General features: G+C 44.4%; 1 protein-coding gene across 2 annotated transcripts in view; it reads right to left on the reverse strand.

The window, feature by feature from the left end:
- Positions 1–16782, reverse strand: part of ARHGAP44 (Rho GTPase activating protein 44) — a 149467-nt gene that overhangs the window by 34822 nt on the left and 97863 nt on the right. For both annotated transcript variants that reach the window (XM_057717208.1, XM_057717207.1), the window contains exons 5-7: positions 14550–14661; positions 11818–11894; positions 5094–5211 (exon numbers count right to left, since the gene is read on the reverse strand). In XM_057717208.1, coding sequence (XP_057573191.1) covers positions 5094–5211; positions 11818–11894; positions 14550–14661 — 307 coding nt within the window. The remainder of the gene's footprint in view (positions 1–5093; positions 5212–11817; positions 11895–14549; positions 14662–16782) is intronic.

Below are 16782 nucleotides of genomic sequence, written 5' to 3' on the forward strand. Positions count from 1 at the left end.
TTTAGAAACCTTTTACCACCTTTTGAAACATTTATTGCAATTCATCACAATCAAAATACTATAGTTGTAATCAAAATAATTTTGGGAGATTCAAATTTTTATAGTATTAACTCTTCTCATCTCACCTCTCAATTTTATAAAGTCTTCTTTGATTTCCTTAGTAATATTTTATAATTATCCTAGGTTACATAATGTTATGGTAGGCTTTTAGATATTTGTTGTTAAAAAAAAATTCCCAAGATATTTATAAATACTGTCCTCTTCAGTCCTTTTTCTTGGTAAAAAGTGAAACCTTGACTTTATTGGTGACTTCTGGTTTCCTATTTGGCATGTAGGAGCTCAGTCCTAACAAATGTAAAAAGCTGAAAAAAAACTAAAAAAAATCAACAACTCTTTTTAGATCCATCAGAGAAGTGAGGGCACAGGGCAAACCACTGCCCCCAAACCAGAAAGACACACAGATCAACACGAGAATCACCACATACTGGAGAAATGTGAAATCCAGAAGCAGAAACCTCTGTAGTTTCAGAAAACCTGAACTGTAATCGACAAACTGCAGGAGGCTCAGTGTGGACAAGTCTGAGAATGACAAACTCCACGGGCACCCATTCCCTGGGGCGGGGGGGGGGGGGCACACTTTTGCTGAGTTTTACCTCCAGAGTTCTACCAAGTTCTCACAGTGAACGTCAGAGAAAAATCCTCTCCGGCTTTTGCCAAGGGGAAGAGGAAAGGTACCATTCTGAAATGCACTAGAGCATTCTACTCTTAACAAGACCTACCCTTAGGAGAAATACTTCTCTTTTTTTTTTTTGGCCTTGCCGCACAGCTTGTGGGATCTTAGTTCCTCGACCAGGGATCGAACCTGGAGCCATGGCAGCGAAAGTGCTGAGTCCTAACCACCGGACCTCCAGGGTACTCCCAGGAGAAATCAGTTTATCTGAGCCTAACCTGCTGGGGTCGTATCAGAGCCTTACTAATCTGGGGGAAGTGAAATACTTGCTTCTAGCAGACTCAAGCCTTCCTCACAGTGGGAAAGGGACTTAATCAACTCCAGCATCCTCTAGCCATCCTGTCCCACCAAAAACTGAGAAGCTGGAAACAGAACAGAACAAAAGACAATGACAACAGAGATGCACTGAAATCCACAGTCCAGGGCCACAGGCTCACCCGGAAGACTGACACCTAACTGCAGGGCTACAGAATGCTTCCCCTGGCCCCACACCTGACCACTGCATCACTGAAGGCCTGCTTTACCCAGTACATTGCGTCCACCTTACGATAAAAACTGCAAGGCACACTAAAAGGCAAAAACACAGTTTGAAGAAACTAAACAAGCATCAGAACCAGAGTCAGATGTGCCAAGAAGGTTGGCGTTGTCGGGCTGGGAATTTTTTAAAATACGATTAATATGCTAAGGGCTTTAATGGAAAAAGTAGACAGCATGCAAGGACAGATGGATCATGTAAGTAGAGACATGGACGTTCTAAGAAGGAATAAAAAAGAAATGCTACCCCACCTGCCCCAGGTCCCAGCAGGTTCCGTCTTACAGAACCCACCTTGCCTTGGTTTTCCTGGAGCTAAAGTTCTCTGGGTCTAAAAATCTGGGGAGCCCAGCTTGGGCCTCTCTGTGCCCACACACAGGGGAACCAGACGGCCACCTCGCTCACCTTCAGCCCACAAGCTTTCCTTGTGCTGGGCTGCCCCAGTGTAGGAGATCCTGGTAGGAAAATACAAAAGCATGAAGATGTAAGGGGAAATGACCCATTTAGGGTCACTCAGAAAGGGGAGGGAGGAGGACCACGGTGGATGTTTAGAACAGCGGCAACCGATGAAGCAGAAATAAAAGCGGAGTCAGAAGAGAATTTTAACAAAAACATCAGTGCCTGCTCCCAAGGGGATCCGCTCAGCACACAAAGAAAGATGCTTAGAGCACAATGCGAGCTTTTAGTGACTGGATATGATCATTCTACAGTTGATATAATGAAACAGAGGCCACCAACCAGCCCAGAGAACTACGAAAGAGAGTGGGAGTTATTTCACTGAATATTACGATTGCTACAAAGTCATTAGAATAGACATTGTACCGTATTACCCCAGGAACAGACAAGCAGATGAATGCAATACAGAGCCTAGAAATAAATGTGGGGAATCAGATGATAGGATTTCACTTCAGGAGGAGGTGGCTGATCTAAGAAATGACGTTGGCATAATTAGCTATTCATGTGGGGAAAAAAATTCCAAATCTCTACCACACACCATGTACAAAAATACATTTCAGGTATATTACAATGCACAAAATAGGTGTATAAGATGCATTAGAGACATTAAAAGAAAATTAAAGAAGAAAACATTCTTAACGTTGAGATGGAAGATGCCTGATGGACCACCTGGGGCCTCCTCCCATACAAAGGAAATACAGGTACATGATCAGGTTGTGAACGGCAGACATCAACACAAGCAAAAATCAAAAGACAACGGCAGACTGGAAAAAGTACCTGCAGCACAACAGATAGAAGACAGTTCAATATCTCTAATTACACAGAGACTTACACAAACTGATATTAAAAATGATAGAAATACTGGTCCAACTGCCAATACAGACAGACCATTTGACAAACTAAGAATGCCTAGAAATATATGAAGAATGTACAATAAATACACAAAGATATACTCAGGACCACTAACATCTGGGGAAATTAAAATGATAATAACATGGGGATAGCTTTTTTTCCCTCACCAGACGGCCAAAAACTGAAAACAGGAAAAACTACAGAAAAAGATAAGGTGAAATGTTCAATTCTGTATATTACTGGTGGGAATGCAAACTGTAGTTTCCTTTTAAGAGAAGTAAACTGTCAATACGTATGAGAGCTTAGAAAGTATACGTAATCTTCTACCTAAAAATATCACTTTTGGGAATCTACTCTACAGGGAAAAAAAGGTACCAGTGTGTAAGAATTTACATATAATGATGTTGATTATATCATTTTTGTTGCTGGCAAACAAAGAAAGAAAACACATTAGTTTGAATATCTATCGCTAGGAAAACAACTAAATAAATGATGGTAGGTACAGCCCTACGATGGAATATTGTACACATCATTAGGAAGACTAAGTTAGATCTACAGCTACCACCCTGGAGAAATGCCCAGGATGCACTTTTAACTGAGAAAAGTGATAGATCAATAGAAACAACATGACCATTCTATGAACACACACACATACACTCAAATACAAAATGAATACCTAGAAAAACGCTATATATGAGCGCAAGTTTGTACGACTGTGAAAAAAAGAGTGGGTAACAGATCCGAACACTGACTTTCTGATCCTTATAACTTTTCCGGCCACTTAGTATGTATCAGAGTGCTTTGTTCATGATAAATCTTCATAAATACTGTTGAGAAAGGCAAACTGGTCACCTCCTTTGCAGAGGGGTTGGCTGGTTGCTGGGCAGGAAGGGGAAGAATAATTGGTGTTTTCTTAATATATATGCATTTTTTTTTTTACTGGTTATGACGAACATGTAATACTTCGTCATCTCTTAAAAGGAATGTAATATATTTTTTAATAAAAACAGCCAATGTTAAGTAGCTACCCAAGATTGGACGAAGCTATTAAACTTTTATTCAGATGCATTTGGAGATTCACATGTAGCAGCCCCTCTTAATACCACCCTCCTGTGTCCAGTGAAGAAGGAATTTTGTAAGAAAGATTTAACTTTTCATCTTATTTATGGTTTCCTTTGCTGTGCAAAAACTTTTAAGTTTCATTAGGTCCCATTTGTTTATTTTTGTTTTTATTTCCATTACTCTAGGAGGTGGGTCAAAAAGGATCTTGCTGTAATTTATGTCACAGAGTATCCTGCCTATATTTTCCTCTAAGAGGTTTACAGTGTCTGGCCTTACATTTAGGTCTTTGATGGAAGGACATAAACCCATGGTAGATGGGCAGATAAGACACAGAGTTAGAGGGAAATCAACACGAGAGGAGAGTGATTCTTCACAAATAGCACAGCTAGACCTTTGCCGTAGACACAGGAATTCAAATGATAAATCAGCTTTACTCACGAGTCCTGGGTCTGAAATGTTGGTCTAACTTTGCTTGGCTCCACAAAACTGCAGGCTGAGAGATAATGAATCCTTTCAAGATATTTTGATGTTTCTAACTCCAGAGAGAAATTCTATCTGACTCTCAATGTCACCTGAATGCAAGGTCAGAATCACCTGTACAGGATGGTCATAAAAGCAGAAGCTGATGGACAAGGTAAGACTCGACAAAGCCACAGAGAGAGATGTCTACAAGCAAAGTGGGTGCTCTCCTGTAAAACTGTACATTAGGAAGACAACAGACACCAGCATAATTCCAGAAGCATGATATTTTTGTTCCTTGGATCCAAACCAAACTGGCCTATCTGCACGTATACAAATGTACATATACACAAAGCATCAAGAACGGTGTACTGATAACGAAGCCCCATAACACGTTTGTGGGGAAAGTAGATGAGAAACATTTGAACAAGGGTGACGAGAGGCATCTGTCACGCCTGAGGGCAGAGGCACACTTTGGAGAATGAGGCCCTCCTTTCCTGACAAGTGGGAGGTTTTCTTTGCTGCAACTATCTCATTGGCTAGCATTTCAACTTCATAGATAATGTGTCTCCCAGGAAGCAAAGGATTGACAAAGTGACTCAGAAAACAGTAAAAGGCAAATAAGAAAATAATGTAATATCAACAGGGAGTCGAGGCTCATTTATTGTCTAAACTCTCAACTGTTCTGGGCAGCCTAGAATCTATGATTCGGGGCTCAGATGACTTACAAAAGCCTCATAGAGAAACCAAGGCCATTTCTTCTTTGCCTACCATATAGGAGTATCAATGATAACCCACCGCTGTCCCTCCATCCAGGTCACCATGAAAGCCCAGCTCGTAGGGCTCATGCAGCACTCTTTGGAGGTGCCAGCAGGCAAGCTTGGGGACACTGATTTAACCAGGGGCTCACTATTAGGGTTTTCACAGAACTCCAGCGAACAAAAAGGGACTCCCTTAGGCCTTCCCCATCTTTCTCGGTGGAGAGAAGGAAAGAGGGGGTACCCTGCAAATCTCCACTCTGTTGGCAGCCTCCTCCATCTCCTCCCTGAGGGCATCCGCTTTGGCACCCGCAGGCTGTAAGCTGCTGGACAAACCCGAAGACTTGGAAGTCTGCTGCCACCTGATGGGAAACAGGAGAAAAAGAGGAGAGGTATGAGACAGGTAGAGAAAGCCCTGGAGACACAGGGAAGCAGAGAAATAGCTGGTTACGGGTACCACCCAGGGAACGACACAGCCTCACTCCAAAGGAGAGATAATGGAAAGGTACCCAATACCAGACCAGGAGAAAGGGGGCTGCAAGGGACACGTGGCAGGATGGAAGAAGGCTGAGGATGGTGGCCCCTTCAGACAGAGCGAGGATACCCCAATCTGCCACCACCTTCCCTACTGTCTTCTGAACACTAAGGCCAAATGACATCACTGTTGCTTCCTCTGAACCATGGTCCACGCCATTCCTTTTAGTCTCCTGCCTATCCTGTGGGCACTGAGTTTGGAAACATTCACCTACTTGGCTGAAGCCAATCATGGATGCTAAGTGAGAGGATAAATGGGTAAGATTAAAACAAACGTGAAAGCAAAAATCCCCACTGGTAAGCACTAAGCAACCTTGGATCAGCACTTTGATACCTCATTTACATTTTCTTAAACATTTATCTCTCTGCAGAGAAAACTGGCTCTCCGAGGAAGCCCCTTGGGAAACTTTTATAGGGAAGCACAAATATTTCTGGTTGCTAAATCATTATCAAGGAATTACCAAAAGCACACTCAGAAAGAAGGTTCTAATTACGCTAAGATGCTAGCAGCTGAGGCAGGGAACAGCCGTGGGCCTCTCCCACTGAGGCTGTAAACTCAACAGCCTATAGAGCCCAGCAAGTAGGAAAAATATGTCAAATGGGTCATTATCTTAAAAACTCATCCACCCAATCCTTTATTTCCTACTTGTAACAGGGACATGAGATATACAAGCATTTCTCCGCTCTGAGAAAATCGTGTAATCAGGATGACAAAGGCAGCTGGTGCCTGGCTGCCGTCCTGGGAAGTCAGGAGGGGCGGAGAGGGGATGGGACCGGGCGGGGAGGGGATGGGGACCGGGCGGGGAGGGGATGGGGACCGGGCAGGGGTTCACAGAGGGTGGTCAGGGCATATGGGGCCCAGGCAGGAGACGCACGGCCCATGGGTTGCTGGATGTTTCAACTGACAAGCTGGGAACTGTCAAGTGACCTCATCAGATGAAACGTGGCAACAGAGATTAAATACTGTCCTCTAAACACCGTGCAGGCCCATGGGGTATGGACCAAACCGGAGGCTCCAGGGCTCCGTCTGGCTCCTGGACCATCCATCCAACATAGAGGCAAAAGTGCAAAGTTATCCTCATCTGAGAATCTAGAATCAAATCACTAAGCGTTTTCTCTGCACAATTCTTCTTTCCTCTTGTGTTATGTGCAGGAAAAAATGAGAGAGTAGGGCATTATAATACCAAAAAGGAGGACATTAGTTCTCTTTGCTATTAGCAAAAAGTAGCACAATGAAGGATTCTCTGTCACTTAAAAAGTGTACCCACAGGAAAATTACTTAAAAAGGCTTTAGGACATCAAGCTGGCTTGAAGCTCCACAGATGGACACATGCATTCTGAGAAAGATTTCTTATCCAAGATAAGAATTCATGGCAAAATATTATAAATTATAAATATGTTCTACTCCAAAGTGTTTAAAAATAAAATCTAAGCTAACAGATAAAGATTAGTAATAATTCCGGGGCAAGTCTTTCTTATAACGGTTTGCCCTACAGAAATGATATATATTTAATTAGTATTAAATTAAATTAATATTAATTAAATATGTTAAATTAATATTAAATTCCCAGGCTTCCTCAAATAAAATATGAAACATCATGGCTGTAATTTAGATCTCAGATAATGAATACACTTCCACGGTAGATTACAGACCTACAATCACCATCCCATCCACGCTATCTGAAGGAGAAAAAAAATGAACCAATACAGAAGTGTAAAAAATAAACAAAGTGGCCACAAACACTAAGCTGGTTTTTAGGGTTGTATAGATCTGGATTAGATTTTTTAGAAAAAATCTGAATTACACTTAATACATGTGTATTAAAATGAAGACACCTTCCAAAGTTATCTCTTTCTTTTCTTCCCTGTTCCCCTTTATTTTCCCCCTCAATTCTGTCCTGGTAGTTTAAGAACATACATCTTTCCCCTCCCTTTACAGGTACTTTTACTTGTAATGGATAAGTACTCTATTTTGACATTATAAAAAAGTGATAAAAGCGCCCCCCACCCCCGCCCCGAATGGTCCCTTTGTGGAGACTGAATAGCAAAATATCAAGGGACCCTCAGAAACATTTGTATAGTAATTTGTTAGGAAAAGCTCCATTAATCATGAATTTCGACAAACGCTGGAGAGGACGTGGAGAAAAGGAGCCCTCCTGTACTACCGGTGGGAATGTCAACGGGTACAGCCACCATGGAGAAGAGTGTGGAGGTTCCTCACAAAACTCAAAACAGAATTACCATATAACCCAGCAATCCCAACCCTGGGCACATATCCGCACATAAGAAAACCGTAATCCGAAAGGATACATGCCTCCCAATGTTCACAGCACCCCTATTTACAACAGCCAAGACACGGAAGCCACCTAACCATCCACAGACAGAGGAACAGATAAAGAAGATGTGGCATATATATATATGATGTAATAGCCGCCATAAAAAAGAATGAAATAATGCCACTTGCAACAACATGGATGGACCAGGAGATTACCATACTAAGTGAAATAAGTCAGAGAAAAACATCATACGATATCATTCATATGTGGGATCTCATTTTTAAAAAAGATACAAATGAACTTATTTATAACACAGAAACAGACTTACAGATATCAAAAATAAACTTATTAGCACTGCCAAAGGGGAAACACGGAGCGGGGCTGAGGGATAAATCAGGAGCTTGGGATGAACACATGCACGTTACTGTACATAAGATAGACAGCCTACAGCACAGGGAACTCCACTCAACACTCTGTAATGACCTATACGAGAAAAGAATCTAAAAAAGAATGAATATATGTATGTGTATAACTAAATCACTTTGCCGTACACCTGAAACTAACACAACATTGTAAACCAACTATACTCCAATAAAATTAAAATACTAGAAAAAAATCATGAATTTCTAGGACTGCTGATCTTCTCAGTCAGTGGCTCTAAAAGTAAACTCTACAACGGTCCTGCTCGGTTAAGAGAAGAAATAAGGATTCTTGTCCAAGAAGAGTTTGAGTTTTGAAGTTTGAAGAGGAGAAAGTTCATTTCTTCCCGCTAAAATAACTGAGGTGACCCAGCATCCTCTGAGAGAGATGCCATCAGTCTATGATTTGGGGATGACAAAGACAGAATCCAAGCTTTAAGGAAAGGCTAATAGAAAAAGGCCAGAAACCAGGGTAAGACATTTCAGAGACCAGGAGGAGGGCACCGCAGGCAAACTCAAGATCAGGGTGACAGGAAGTCCAGAAGTTTCGGAAGGAAACAGGAACGTTGCTTTCGTGGGACATTCATTGTTGCGTCTGCCCAGTCTTTTCCACTCCTCTGCCACTGGCATCCTCCACTTTCTGAGGTCCTGGCACGGAAGGAGGATGCTGCAAGGCACAGAACCTCGTGTGTGCAGACTGACCAAATGGGGAGGTAGGGTGGGGAAGAGGTGGGGGCGGTGAGAACCCAGCTGCTCCCCAAGAGTACCCGGTGATGCCTGCAGTTCAGCAGCAGAGCATTTGGCCTTACGCGCACTGCTCTATCTTGGCATGCAGTCCTCATGCTGACTCAGGGTTAGAGGAAAATGCAGGAAGTCAGGGAGAGTTGGCTTCGGAAACAACCAAGGTTGTAAACGGTCTGAGTTAGAGGTTAGAAGCGTAAAAATTTGGTTGGGGGTAGTAGCTATTTCCTTACCAAATCCCAAACACAAGAGAGGATGAGCTGAAGACATGAAAAAGTTTGTTAAATCATGGAAGAGAGGTCCCCGATGACACTTCTCTGTGGTTTCAGAATCTACACATCGCTTGGTGTCACTATTAAAAACATAAGACAAAACTAGACGGACCACGGCTGTCACCCAGGAGAAACTGTCTCAGGGAGGCTGAATGGAAGTACATAAGCGGACAAGGCAACGACAAGCTCTGATGCTACTATCCAGCCCTCTGAGCAGAAGCTCTGGGCTGGGAATGCAGGTTTTCCTTACAGAAGCAGAGAAAAGACCTCAGAGCCAGAATCCAGGTCCTCACAGAAGGAAATCACTCTGCAAACCCAGGAAGATGGTGTCCACCATCAACCGGACAGAGGGACGCACAGCATTTCCGCAGTCATCTTACGTGACTCCCCAGATGTGGGACCTGAACGCTGGTGTTGCAGGAGGCAACTTCCCATGGTGCCAGGACACAGCAGTAAGTCACGCCACGCCAACAGGCCTGACGTAACCTGCTCTCTGTTCCTCCAAGTGCACTAAGACACAAGCCTCAGATCTGGGTCAGAATAACTTCAACAACTTTCTAACTCCTCCTCCTCGTCCCTTTCCAACAAAAGGAGACAAGCTTCAGGATCACAGCCTTCCACAGGCAGCAGGATCGAAAATTTAATAACACAGGCACTGCTTTCATCCCGTTCACTGTTATGTTTACCTGATATCTGTAGCTAAGGGCACTGCTCTTCAATTTATGGTAGTGCTATAAGGTTTCTTTTTCAAACTGACTGATTTTGAAATAGCGAATCAATGTTTCATGAGCGGTGTTGGCACAGATGTCAAAGATCATGGAGGCGGACTGAAGTTTGGGAAACACTAAGTGAATTAAAGACACTCTGACGGATACACACTACTATATATAAAGTAGATAAGCAACCTGGACCTACTGCTTAGCACAGGGAACTGTATTCAGTATATTATAACCTATAATGGGAAAGAACCTGAAAAAGAATATATATATATGTATAGTTGAATTACTTTGCTGTACATCTGAAACACAGTAAATCAACTATACATCAATAAAAAAACAAGGGGAGAGGAGAAGGGGAGAAAGAAACGAAGAAACTTTGTTTCTCTGCTGGTCAAGCCTGATCTGTATCTGGTCTTGGGGGACTAAGCTATACTTTTCTGTTGGTCCAAATGCAGAACTGTGGCGCCCCAACTGGTTACAGCAGCAGCTTCCTTTGGGAAAGCTCTTGGGAAGCGCTGTGGCAAACAGGATTTCATTTGACACTCAAAACAACCTCCCAGGTCAGCCCACAAATATTGCAAATGTTGCTACTGTGTCCAGGTGAGGAAACTACTATTCTGGAAGGTTCAGTGGCTTGACCAAGGTCTCAGGTCTAGAGGACAGGCAACCTGGATCTTGGGACCTAATCTCTAACTCCTGGTTCAGGACTCATCATCCTACAGCTCACAGCCCAAGTAGTTCCAGTTTTGTCCTAGTTTTTATTTTTCTCAAGAAAATTAAAACAAGATGGGGAGATTATTAAAATTGACCTACAAAGGACCGAAGGTAGAACCAAAAGGTTCCTTTCACATTCACGAGCCTGCGTGTTTCAACGTGTACACGTAGGCACACAAGAAATAAACAGGCAATTACGCCCAACCAGGACTTAGGACAGCCACAGTCAGAGCCACTGCAGGGCCACGGCACTCCCCTGCGGGAACAGGAATGTCCTGGTAGATTCTGGGAGACGGGAGCAGGGGAAGAGCAGCACTGTTGGAATTTTACTTCTCCCATAACAGTCTCAGGTTCAGAGAATGGCTACGGAAGAGATATCTACACCATCAGCCTCAGGAAAAGGAGACCAGGTCCCCAGAGTCAGAAATTCTCCTCTCATTATAAACAGGACATATCATCCTACCTGCCTCTCTCTTCTCTGCTCCTACTACCCCCGCTTTGTCCCTTCCACCTCAGCCACGCTGGCCTTCATTCTTTATCCTGAATACATCAACCTTATTCCCACCACAGGGCCTTTGCACCTGCTGTTCCTACAGTCACAGGCAGTTTTGCACCAGATCTTCACATGGCTGCCTCCTTCTTATCAGATCAAGTGCTGTCTCCTCAAAATAGCCTTCTCTGATTCACCCTATCTAATGCTGTAGCCTGCTTCTCCACATCTTCCAAAATTACACTGCGTTGTCTTCTTGATGGGACTTACAGCTGCTGAAATGGCCTCGTGTATGTGTTCTCTTGCCTATATCTAACCCCCAAACCAGGCTGCAGCCTCCATGAGAGCGGGGGCCCCAGGACCTCCAGCGCCTGGCACACAGCAGGCATAAGGAACACTCGATGGGACTTCCCTGGTGGTGCAATGGTTGAGAATCTGGGGACACAGGTTCGAGCCCTGGTCTGGGAAGAATCCACGTGCTGCAGAGCAATTAAGCCCATGAGACACAACTACTGAACCCATGTGCTGCAACTACTGAAGCCCACGCGCCTAGAGCCGGTGCTCCACAACAAGAGTAGCCACGGCAATGAGAAGCCCACGCACCACAACGAAGAGTAGCCCCTGCTTGCCGCAACTAGAGAAAGCCCGTGTGCCGCAACAACGACCCAGTGCAGCCAACAAGTTAATTAATTTAAAAAAAAAAATACGGTGAACGAAAACACACACACACAACCCCTACCCCCCAAGTATGATTATAGTTCCTTCAAAGAAGCAGAAACAAAAGCAAAGAAATTGCACCGTACCTCGTTCGTGAAGAGTCCATGTCCAGCACCAGCTTTGCTAAATGTTTTCTCTGTTTTTGGATATTTGGGATTTCCACCTGTGGGTACAGGAGAAAAAAGACACAGCTGATCTGAAGCCCAAGAAAGATTCTTTTTTTTTTTTTTAATGTCTTTAAATTGAAGTATAGTTGATTAACAATGTTTCAGGCATACAGCAAAGTGACTCAGTTATACATACACATCTACTCTTCTTCTGGTTCTTTTCCATTATAGGTTGTCACAAGACAGTGAATGTAGCTCCCTGTCCTTGTTGGTTCTCTATTTTATATATAGTAGTGTGTACCTGCTAATCCCCGACTCCTAATTTATCCCACCCTCCCCTTTCCCCTTTGGTAACCATAAGAAAACCATTTGCTTTCCATGTCTATGAGACAAGACAGTTTCTTAAAGAATTAATGACAGCTACCCAACGGGTTTGCTAGAAGTCTCCCAGTCCTCATCTTCAGAGGAAATTCTCAATTCCCTTTCCCGAGCTAAACTCTGCTCTTTCTTCACCGGCATCTGTCAGGCCCTACGTCAACCCAGACCATCTCAGAGACCCAGTGTCCCTGCTCGCTTCTGCCCAGCTCATTCCTGCTCTCACCCAGCGGACTAAAAACAGCAGCAAAAACATCTCTCTGCTTGCATAAGGGCCAGACGTGCGGAGAAGGGCAGGCAGATCTGACACACAGCCCTAATACAATACAGACGGCAGGGGGAGGAGAAGGGGCCCCAGGAGGCCTGAGATGCTATGTGGAATGCAATTAGGATAGATTCTTAGAGAAATCAAGTGAGATTCCTTTCTAAAGTAAATAATGAATAAACACGGCCGTGGCTTCGCTGAGTGATAAGTTCTCCCATGGTGGTTGTGTGTGGATGCTCTTTTATTTCTAAAAAATGACTTAACTGAACATTCTAGGCCGGGATGTTGTTTGCAGGCCCAGCCAAAGTGGGGAAGGATGTGAGAATTTAAAAGGAAACAATGTTAGGATGCTCTAGTGTTGTATGAGCTGCTATGTACTCTCTCTTCCAGGCAGGGAAGAGTAAGGTACTAAGTGCACTGACCTCCAACAGGAAGATGCATCACTGTCTCTGGGCACCTGGGTCATCGCAGGGCCCAGAGGCAAAGAGGCAAAGCTTGAAACGTAGGAGTCCCGGCACCCAGCTCAGACCTGCCCCCTTGCGTTTGCTTGCAGCTCTGGCTGGGACCCCAGAGCACCTTCATAAAGAGCAGAGGGCCTCACAGGAATGTTGTAGGCTGTACCAGGATGGCATCTGAGAAGTCAAGAGCTGGTCCATATCATTGCACCACACCTAGAATGTTCTCCTTGAATCCTTCTAAGCACTCTGGTCATTATTTACCCATTCATGTGTCCCAGAAATTGTACCTGGGGATGGGGAGGTGCTGGGGGTGGTCTAAAAAGGAACCCAGACATGGTCCAGGGAGAGGCTGCCTGACGCGGGAGCCTGGAGCCACTTGTGGCTGTGCCATTTTAAACACAAGGGAGCATGGAGTTCCCCGGCGGTCCAGTGGTTAAGACTCCACACCTCCACTGCAGGGGGTGCAGGTTCGATCCCTGGTAGGGGAACGAAGATCCCGCACGTGGCCAAAAATAAATAAATTCAAGGAAGTAAAAATTCAACAGAACTAAAGGTTTAGTTCCTTCGTCACACTAAACACATTTCAAGAGCTCAGAGGTCACAGGTGGGTGGTGGCCGCCACGCAGTGCAGACACAGAGCATCTCCATCACTACAGCACCAGGCAGGCTTGCAGGACCAATTAAAGGCAACTGGGAAAGGAGGTTCAGGCTTCAGGACAGACAACGTCCCCCAATGATTTTCTCTGTTACTTGATGAAATTTCACCTGGCTGAAGCTGGCAAAACTGTCACCTGGACATTAAGGTTTCTTTTTAAGAAAACGGTTTTTGTTAGTGTCCTTAAAAGAAGAAAGAGAAGGGCCCTATGTAAACAGAAACAGCAAGGGGGCCTCACAGAGTCTCTTGAACACGTCCCCAGCCTTTGTGAGTAGGGGGCCGCTGTTTTGGTTTTTTTTTTTTTAATTTTTTAATTAAGTATAGTTGATTTACAATGTTGTGTTAATTACTGCTGTACAGCAAAGTGATTCACTTATACATATATATATTTCATATTCTTTTCCATTCTGGTTTATCATAGGAGATTGAATATAGCTCCCTGTGCTATACAGTAGGACCTTGTTGTTCATCCATTCTATGTATAATAGTTTGCTATTATCGGCTAATCCCAAACTCCCAATCCTTCCCTCCCCCAATCCCCTCCCCTTTGCCAACCACAAATCTGTTCTCTATGTCTGTGAGTCTGTTTCTGTTTCATAGATAGGTTCATCTGTGTCATATTTTAGATTCCACTATTTGTTCCAATGAAGATTTGAGATGGGTGGAGGGCCGGGGTGGGGACGGGCAGAGACCCTGCGGGGGATGCGGTGATGCCACCAGACTTGCAGCTTCACCCACAGGGACGCCAGCAGAGGAGATGGTGGGTGGGAGAAGGGGGCGCCCCGCAGCTCAAAGGGCTCCCATGCTGCGGGACCCCAGGCAGTCGGGTAGAAGTGATCCCCAGTGAAACACTGTGCCACGGGGTGGGTGAGGGGTGGAAACAGCCATAAGGCCGGAGCAGAGGGACCCCCACTGTTCTGCCCTCCCTGCTCAGCCCAGCCTCACTCCCACTTCTGACCTCAGCCAGCAAGAACAGGGGCTCGATCACATCTCTCTCGACTTGCAATTCAAAGTGAATCAGCTCCTGGGCCAGCTTGTCCTCTGTCTCGCCACAGAGTTTCAGCATCTTCCTGCAACAGAAGGGAAGAACACCTTCCTGAGTACGTGCCCTGTGGAGAAAGATGTAACCCACGTCCCAATGTCATCACCTGCTGGCCGGGGAAACATTCAAGAGACGGTGTTAATAAAGTGGTTGATTCCCATTCCGTCCCACACCAACTGGCTCCATGTGGTCCCATTTCTGAAACTGTCTACTTTCTAAAGGATGCTGGGTATCTACTATGTGCCTGGGCTAAAAGGGGATTTGTGGGGAAATGAAGATTGTAGAGAGAACAGATTCACACACACCAAATCCACAGGCCTAAAGAGAGCCTTCTACCTCCCCCCGAGACCACTGGAGAAAATAGCTAAAGCCAATGCACCAACCAGCGTCTTCAAACACACACCGCAACCTCAATTTCAGCAGGCTCTAACAGAAAGAAAGTGGAAAACCAAGTAAAAGTTTATTAATGATGAACAAATTACAGAAGACCTGAGTGAGTAGAAAGTAATGCCATGTTCCTAGACGGGAGAATACAGTATTTCAAAGATGTTCATTTTCCCTGAAGGGGTACACAAGGGTTTCCTTTTCACAGTACCACGTTGCCTGAAATGCATGTAAAGAGTTTTTATGAATCAACAAAAGTATGGGGAGAGGTAATCGCTATTCTAAAGTTAGCATGTACTTTTCCTGCCCATATTTCTATACTTCTATTACATATGTATGTGTTCACATACAGTATAAAATATGGCTGCTTCACCCAGCTACACTGCTTGCATTTTACATTTATCATTAGGTTTGAGCTAATTCTGCATGTATCGAGATGGAGAAGCCCCAAATATAACGAAGAATGTAAAAAGCAACCAATACGAGGACAGGTTCAGTGTCACACTAGGGATGTAAACTTTTTTAACTGGGTCATTTAGGGTCCCTCTTCCATGAAGTGCCTATTCATATTTTTTGGCAATTTTTGTGTTAGGAGTTCTTTATATGCTTATAGGTATGTGTGTGGATGTAGAGTAGGTTTACATTCTTTTTCAGGTCTGCTGCAAAATTAACTCTCAGGTTGTGGGTTTACCTCTGTACCTTTTTAATGGTATCTTTCATCTGATTCTTCTGGTTCTTAGCTCCCCATTTCAACTGTTTTTCTTTCTTTTTTTTTTTTTTAATTAGAGTATAGCTGCTTTACAATGTTGTGTTAGTTTCTGCTGTGCTTGTTTCGAGCACTGTAAGCATTCACAACCGACTCTAACTATGGGAAGTGAGAATTAGCTCTATTTACATTCGCCCCCCCATTTCTTTCTTTCTTTTAATATTTATTTATTTGGTTGTACTGGGTCTTAGTTGCAGCAGGCGGGCTCCTTGGTTGTGGCATGTGAACTCTTAGTTGCAGCATGTATGTGGGATCCAGTTCCATGACCAAGGATTGAACCCGGGGCCCCTGAATTGGGAGCGCGGAGTCTCAACCACTGTGCCACCAGGGAAGTCCCCCTCCGTTTATTTCTATCAGTAGGTGTGCAGCATTTACACTACCTCTGACTCCATCTGCTGTCTGGGGGAAAGCTGGGGAGTGTACTATGACTCCTGGTCCTTCCTGCACATTTGTTCGTTCTCTTGGGAGTTAACAATTGCCTTATTTCAGTTTGCTTGTTCAGTTTTCTGTACACCTGCCTGAACCCCAAATCCTCCGCCACTTTTCTGATATGTCTCGTAAGCTACTGAACCGCCCTGATGTGGATGAATTCCATCTTCTGGCATCAGTCTCTCCCAGACCCGTGCCCACCTGGACTGAGTTTTCCTTCTCTCCCAGGCAGGGCTATCTTCCTGAAATCTCCCTTCGCCACGTGCAGGACTCTCTCTCTCCGTCCTGGGCTGGAGATCCTGTTCCCCACACCCGCATCCCAACCTGCCCCGGTCACTGCCTCACTGTGGGCCCACCATGCTTTAGCTTTCGAGAAAGAGTGTGTGGACGTCCATTTTTTGAGACCCTGCGTGTCACAACTTCTCTACCCTCACGTTGACTGAAAGCTAGACAGGAGATTATACTCTGTGCTTCCTAGTCCTCCAGAATTTGGAAGGCATTGTTCAATAACTTTCTGGCTTCCATTATCGCTTTTGGTAAAGCTGGAAGAATTCAGATTTCTGATCCCTT

The sequence above is a fragment of the Hippopotamus amphibius genome, chromosome 17, assembly GCF_030028045.1.
Source record: "Hippopotamus amphibius kiboko isolate mHipAmp2 chromosome 17, mHipAmp2.hap2, whole genome shotgun sequence".
Classification (NCBI taxonomy): domain Eukaryota; kingdom Metazoa; phylum Chordata; class Mammalia; order Artiodactyla; family Hippopotamidae; genus Hippopotamus; species Hippopotamus amphibius.